At 47.2% G+C, this 7,055-nt stretch overlaps 1 protein-coding gene across 1 annotated transcript; it reads right to left on the bottom strand.

Moving 5' to 3' along the window:
- Positions 1 to 262: 262 nt before the first annotated feature.
- On the bottom strand, positions 263 to 2,899 carry LOC123129639 (monothiol glutaredoxin-S6). The gene is made up of 5 exons (XM_044549723.1): positions 2,867 to 2,899; positions 2,275 to 2,687; positions 845 to 918; positions 652 to 750; positions 263 to 556 (listed from the first exon to the last, which is right to left on the bottom strand). The coding sequence occupies exons 1-5, from the start codon at positions 2,897 to 2,899 to the stop codon at positions 492 to 494; spliced, it is 684 nt and encodes a 227-aa protein (XP_044405658.1). The 3' UTR covers positions 263 to 491.
- Between the last annotated feature and the right edge of the window lie 4,156 nt (positions 2,900 to 7,055).

Here is a 7,055-nt window from a genome sequence, read left to right as displayed (position 1 = left end):
TCAATCTCCTTGAAAAGTGAAAACCCATGGAGGTGGGTCCAACGACATGAGGAACAGGGGATTGCAGTCAGCACTGCTTGGACCAGGACTCGTATCTTTGTAAGTTCAGGAATGCTGCAAAGATACTCGGATCTGCGGGACAACATTTCACTACTTCGTTTGCAATGATATTCCAATAAAATTCCATAATATGAAGGCTGAAACCAAGTCATGTGATACAAAATGGAAGAGGAAGTAGAGTACTTATGAACACAAACAGTAATAAAAACAGGCACAACAGATAAATGTATATGCACTTGAGAAAACCATACAATCCAGCACATGGATTTTTGTCACAACACTTCCACTCAAAAAAATAAAAAATCCTGGCATGAGCTGCAACACTCTGTTCATATTCCTAAAGAGTGTTAAGGTTCCATTCCTCCCATAAGGAACACCGCATGTTAGACATTTCACAAGTTTTGGGCAATACCAAGCTTCGGCGGTGATCATCACTGCGACTGACTCTGACCAAGAAGTTTCTGAAGTTGTCCGTCTGAAAGAGCAGTTTTTGTATCTGCAAGGTGCACCGTGAAAGATTATTAAAATTAGTTACAGGTACTAACATGTTACTTACAGACATAAGTGCAGCAGGGAAGTTTGAGCACTGACCATCTGAGCCACCAACGTGGTGGCCATTCACAAACACCTGTGGCACAGTATTGCGCCCAACTAGGTCTAGAAGAACACCTTGAATGTCTCGGCCATCCTCTGCATTGCGTATACATATGATATATTACTAACAGTATACACAAATCCTTGACAAATGCAAATGGACTGGGTTCCACATGATCTGGACCATTACCTCGGAGATCAAGTTCAACAACGTAAGGATTTTCATTGAGGTCTTTAAATATTCGCTTAGTACGCATACAGTACCTAGAAGAAGGGAAGTAAAGAGACAAATGATAACTAACAGTATGGAGTAGTGTTAGTACTTGATACAAGGAATCCTTAGGTAGTCAGACCATACAAGAGGTATTCCTCTTTCCAAGAAACCCATATGAGAGGTGCATAGGACAAATATTTCAAGGACGATATATGATCTTCTTCTTCAAGATTACTCAATCTTTGATTTTTGGAGTTTATAACTACTCAAGAATTTCAGATACAGATTCTAGTATCCACATTTCAAGAAGGAACTTCCATTATCTGTTTTCATCTTCTATGGTCTAGCAACCAAATATCTTTAATTTGTCATTTTAACTATCGAAAGAAACACGAACATCCTACCTAGCAGCCAGGTATGTAACATACGATATTCCACCGAATGGTCTATTTTAAATATCCGAAGGAGTCAATGTTAAAAACAATAGTCAGAATGACCAAGTTTATTGAAAGAAACACATGTAAATTGTACCGGTTCTAATGACAGACGACATATAAAACGATAACATGATTGGCCTTTATGTGGTTCATCCTTCTATGTTTTAACAGTACAATAGTTTGTAGCAGTGGTATCAGAAATGAAGACGCCACAGATGGAACATTTTCCTGTTTACAAATTACATCCCAACTGCAGTACTTTCTAAGACGCAAATATGCTGGTATTATTCTACTGCCTGTTAAGCAATCATCAATAATAGTTTTCTCCTCAACTCATCGTAAAGCCAACTAACGCCTAAATCTGTGAACCCTAAAGTTCAGTCACATGGTACGCTAGTACCCGCCTACCCGGATATAATTTCTAAATGACCAATCGACATTCCGTGCAGCATGATTTAAACATACCTACTATAGCACAGTATTCTCTTATAGACCAACATCGTGAACATAAACTAAACAAAAGGATCTGGAGAGAGTAACAGCACATTTAAGACAGCCCTTCAGCACAGCACACAGCAGTAAGCCAGCAAATTGAAATTATAGCAAATTAACTGTTCAATTGCATCAATTGATCAAATAAAGCTGTTAGCTCTGGCCCCAGTGTGCGGCCTACCTAAGCTAATAAGCAACCGCCAGCGATTCACTGCCATGGCAAACGCGATGGGCCTAATTCAAGCTTCTGCCATCTACTAGACACAAATCCGTCCAATTCACGACATCCGGATCCTTTTCCCCTTGGTAAACGTGTGCCTGGTAAGCAATTAAAACCTCATGGGATCTTTCACAACGACGCGGCGTGAACTCCACGACTGTGCGCTGCGCACGCGCATATACGCATACACAACCTGAAAATCCCCCAAAATCACAAGCAAAAATAATTTCTAGGAATTGATGTTCGGAACGGCTTACGGGCAGTAGGATTTGGAGAAGATGGTGATGCGGTTGGAGTAGATGGCGTTCTGCACGAAGGCCGACGGTGAGCGCGTCGCCGCCGCGGACTCCGCCGCGGCGAGGAGGAGGACCAAAGAAAAAGCTATTCGGATTAGAGACATCTCCCTTGCTTGCTCGAGGTGGCAGGGCAGCGCGGTCGCCGAGCGCGACTCCGGAGGTCGGAGTTCTGATTCGGGGGAGCGGGGAAAGAGGGGGACGGAGACCCGACGAGCGGTGACTCCCGGTGGAGGGTCTTCCGGGGAAAATTCCCTTCTGAAAAATAGTTCACTTTGATTTATCCCATCTTTTCTTTTAGACAAGATTTGTCCCCATCTGGCCTGCTTCGCTAGTTTTGTGCCTCTGGTTCCCGTATCAGCCCATTGGGCGGCATTCTGTATTCGGCTTATTTACAGATTTGTCCTTAGGCAATTTTTATTTTAAGAATACTGTCACTAATTCATTCATCACAAGTTGCGATACAACGCACACTATTGGAATCACCCAGAAAGGACGAAGGAAGATACAAGTCCAAGAACACTAGCAAAAAACCCTCCCAAGAGATAGAAAATACAATAAAGTTTCTAGGAATAACTGCAATTGCCATCGTTGCGACATGTCATCTTCGGATTTGAGGAAATATCGTTGTCCAATTGGGCTTTGTGAGCCGATTGAGAGGCTTGCCGTTGGCGGCAGTGGCGGAGCTAGAAACAGAAAACTGGGCGGGCTGAGCTGAATTTGACGCTAAATCTAGGTTGCTGCCTTGTAGCATTGTGTATTTCATGGGCTGGGCCTAGGTACATTTCTATAATTTTGCTGAAATTGAAAATCTGGGTGAGCCATGGCCCATTTGGCCACAACATAGCTCCGCCAGTGGTTGACGGAGCCGAAGTCGTTGTGGCATGTTGATCGGGGGACATTCGAGATGCGAGGACATTCCCGTACTCCCCGCCGATCACCCATCAGATAGCAGTAGTAGAGGAGCAAAACAACAACTCTTCCTCTATATTGAGGCCGAACTATGTTCGGATTTCCGAGCTCGAAGAGTCAGATACCTGTCCGCGGAACGACACGCCCTGTCCTCTGAACCTAGAATCGGACGGTGGACCTGAAAAATCGGTTGATATCCCAAAGCCCGAACTATTAAGCTCGGAAGTTTCTCAAACTCCGAATCCCAAATTGGGTCAGGGTTCGGATTTAAAGCCACCCACCCACCCAGATATACGCGATCTTATGTACATACGACAACAGTCTTAGAAGATAGTCCATCACTTTTGTGCCAGATTTCTCCTTGTCAAAGACAAGATTAAAGATTGCCGCGATGAAGACGCGATCTCAGTATTCTGCGATAATTGCACGGACGAAGGAATCCTCAACACCATCAACCGATGTCGCGTATTACACTTTGCTGACTTGGCAACCATAGTACAGAAGTACTGCGCAACCGAAAGCGCGTGGAAAACTCAGGCAGCTCGCCGGGAACCACCGGTTTCCACTCAACCCCTCGTCGGGGCAAAGGATGCACCCTCGCGGGGCGCCCGACCCAATAGTAAAGAAATCTAAGCCCATTACGGGGCGCGGAACCGTTCTGGAGGGATGGCTCGACAGGCCATGCAGAATACACACAACACCGGATACCATACCAACCCACAGCCTTAGAGCATGTTGGATACTCCAGCAAGTGGCCAAGAGCGGCGAGTATATCCTCACAAAAAATACCTCAGAGCAACATCCCCCGGAAGACGACGACCTCAGCGTATTGACGGTCTTCGAGACTTTCGCTTCAAACAATCGGCGCAAAAAGGCCCTCCGCGACCTCGCCGAAGTCTGCCAAGTCACAACAATAAACCACTGGAACGACACGGCCATAGCTTTCAATGCCAGCGACGAACCAAAATTTCGGACAGTCCGGGCACCAGCCGCCTTGGTCCTCAATCCAATTATGGATGGTTTTCGGTTCACCAAAGTGCTCATGGACGGCGGCAGCGGACTAAACCTCATCTATGAGGACACACTCAACAAAATGGAAACAGACAGGAGCCGCATCGAGCAAAGTAGCACGACCTTCCGAGGAATCATTCCCAGTCGGGAGGCGCAATGCGCAGGAAAAATCACGCTCGATGTGGTATTCGGCACGCCGAAGAATTATCGGTCTGAAGAGATAACCTTCCAAGTGGCCCCTTTCAACAGTGGATATCACACCCTATTGGGGCGAGATGCATTTACACGTTTCCAAGCTATACCTCATTACGGGTACATGAAGCTCAAGATGCCCGGGCTCAATGGTATTATCACTCTTGCCAGTGGTCCGGACATAGCACTCCGCGCCGAAAACAAAACCGCATCGCTGGCCCTCAAGGCACTGTCTGAAGCCCTCGCGGCCGAAGAGTTAACCGCGCCGTGATCCATGGTGGATAAGGACGATGTAATCCTGGACAAGCGACCCAAATCCACCTCCTTTAAACCAGCAGACGAAATAGTCAAATTTCAAGTCCACCCGACGGACCCCAAGAAGACAACATCCATCGGGGCACAGCTGGGCCCAATAGTTGACACCATGCTACGAGAGTTGCTGCGCGAGAACAGGGACATATTCTCCTGGCACCCTTCTGATATGCCAGGAATCGCACGTAGGTTGGCCGAACACAGCTTCAACATATTGAAAGGATATAAACCGGTCAAGCAAACACTGTGGCGCTTTTCCGAACCCAAACGACAAGCTATGGGGGAGGAGCTAGCCAAGTTAATCGAGGCCGGATTCATCAGAGAAATAAAACACCCGGACTGGCTAGCAAACCTAGTGATGTTGCCAAAGAAGGATAAATCATGGCGCCTATGCATCAATTTCAAAGACCTCAACAAGGTCTGCCCTAAGGATCCCTTCCCCCTCCCTCGCATCGATCAAATTACTGACACTGCTGCGGGACATGACTCACTGTGTTTCCTCGACGCATAATCCGGATACCATCAAATCAAATGAAGGAGTCCGACCAAGCCGTAACGGCATTCATTACCCCATATGGACCGTTCTGCTTCAACACTATGCCCTTTGGACTTAAAAAATCCGGCGCCACCTACCAACACATGATTCAAACATGCCTGGAGAAACAGATCGGCAAGATAATTGAAGCATATGTGGATGACGTCGTCATCAAAACTAGGCACGTCGAGTCATTGATAGATGATCTGCGTCTCACATTCGACAACCTCCGTACATATGACATCAAGCTCAATCCGGAAAAGTGTGTTTTCGGCGTTCCCGCCGGAAAACTGTTGGGCTTCATTGTCTCCAATAGAGGAATTGAGGCAAATCCAGCCAAAATCCAAGCTTTGTCTCAATTGGCTACACCAACAGACCTTAAACAGGTCCAAAAACTAGCCGGATGTGTGGCGGTTTGAAGCCACTTTATCTCCAGACTAGGAGAAAAAGCATTGCCACTTTATCGCCTTCTCCGACGCACCGACCACTTCGAGTGGACGGATGCGGCAACGGCCGGACTGGAAGAGATAAAGGCTCTTTTAGCGAGCAACCCAATCCTGGCCACGCCGAACGTCGGCGAACCCATGTTATTATACATCTCGACAACACACCAGGTGGTGAGCGCGGTGCTCGTCGTTGAGTGAGAGGAGGACGGACACAAATTCGCACTTCAGAAACCGGTATACTACGTATCCACTTTCCTCACACCATGCAAATCCCGGTATCCTCATTACCAAAAGATAGCATACGTGGTCTTCATGGCATCCTGGAAGTTACGACACTACTTTAAAGAGTGCTCAATAACGGTGGCTTTCGAAGTACCACTCAATGACATAATAAACAACCGTGATGCCACGGGTTGGATCGCAAAGTGGGCCATTGAGCTCCTTCCATTCGACATAACATACAAACCGCGCCGGGCCATTAAATCCCAAGTACTGGCCGACTTCGTCGCCGAATGGACAGAGGTCGAACTCCCTAAAGAGTACGACACATATTCCAACTGGGTCATGCACTTTGATGGTTCCAAAATGCTGGTGGGCTTAGGAGTGGGCGTTGTCTTAACATCCCCCACTGGAGACACGGTTCAGTACGTACTCCAAATATTATACACAGACTCCAACAATGCAGCCGAATACAAGGCCTTATTGCATGGTCTTCGGATGGCTGTCTCCATGGGCATACAACGCTTGGAGGTGCGCGGGCATTCAAACCTCGCAATATCCCAAATAAATGGAGATTTCGACACCAAAGATCCGAAGATGGCGGCCTATCGTAATGCCGTTCTCAAAATGTCATCTCGGTTCGAGGGGCTCGAGTTTCATCATGTGGCTCGAGAAGGTAATCAAGCGGCGGATGTCCTTGCTCGCATCGGCGCCAAGCACGACCTTGTCCTGCCTAACATATTCCTGGAAAGGCTCTTCAAGCCATCCGTGATGTGGCAGGGGGAGAGCGGCAACACCAGTCCAGACCCGATTATACCCCCAGATTCCGAACACAATACCGATATCATCGGGGGCTTAGCCACTTAAATAACACCATCGGCCCATCTTATCATGGCAGTAATTGCCCCATGGACCGAACCCTTATTGTCCTACCTTAATAAGCGAGAGCTCCCCGAGGATTAGAATGAGGCTCGCTGCATTGTCCGGCGCTCGAAAGCCTACAAGGTCCATGACAGAGAGCTCTACAAGAAAAACACTATCGGAGTACTTCAAAGATGTATCTCCGGAGAAGAGGGACGACAGCTCTTGGCCAAAATTCACGCCAGTCTCGGTGGTCA

This window comes from Triticum aestivum, chromosome 6A (genome assembly GCF_018294505.1).
Source record: "Triticum aestivum cultivar Chinese Spring chromosome 6A, IWGSC CS RefSeq v2.1, whole genome shotgun sequence".
Lineage (NCBI taxonomy): Eukaryota > Viridiplantae > Streptophyta > Magnoliopsida > Poales > Poaceae > Triticum > Triticum aestivum.
This window is presented reverse-complemented; position numbering and strand designations above follow the sequence as displayed.

What these genes read in the sequence shown, in the direction of transcription:
- LOC123129639 (XM_044549723.1), bottom strand. Translation starts at nt 2,899, where the DNA reads ATGGCAATTGCAGTTATTCCTAGAAACTTTATT. An exon ending in TTCTCCAAATCCTACTGCCC is followed by an intron (nt 919 to 2,274) that starts GTAAGCCGTTCC and finishes CCCTTCTTCTAG; the next exon opens with GTACTGTATGCGTACTAAGC. An exon ending in CCACGTTGGTGGCTCAGATG is followed by an intron (nt 557 to 651) that starts GTCAGTGCTCAA and finishes TGCACCTTGCAG; the next exon opens with ATACAAAAACTGCTCTTTCA.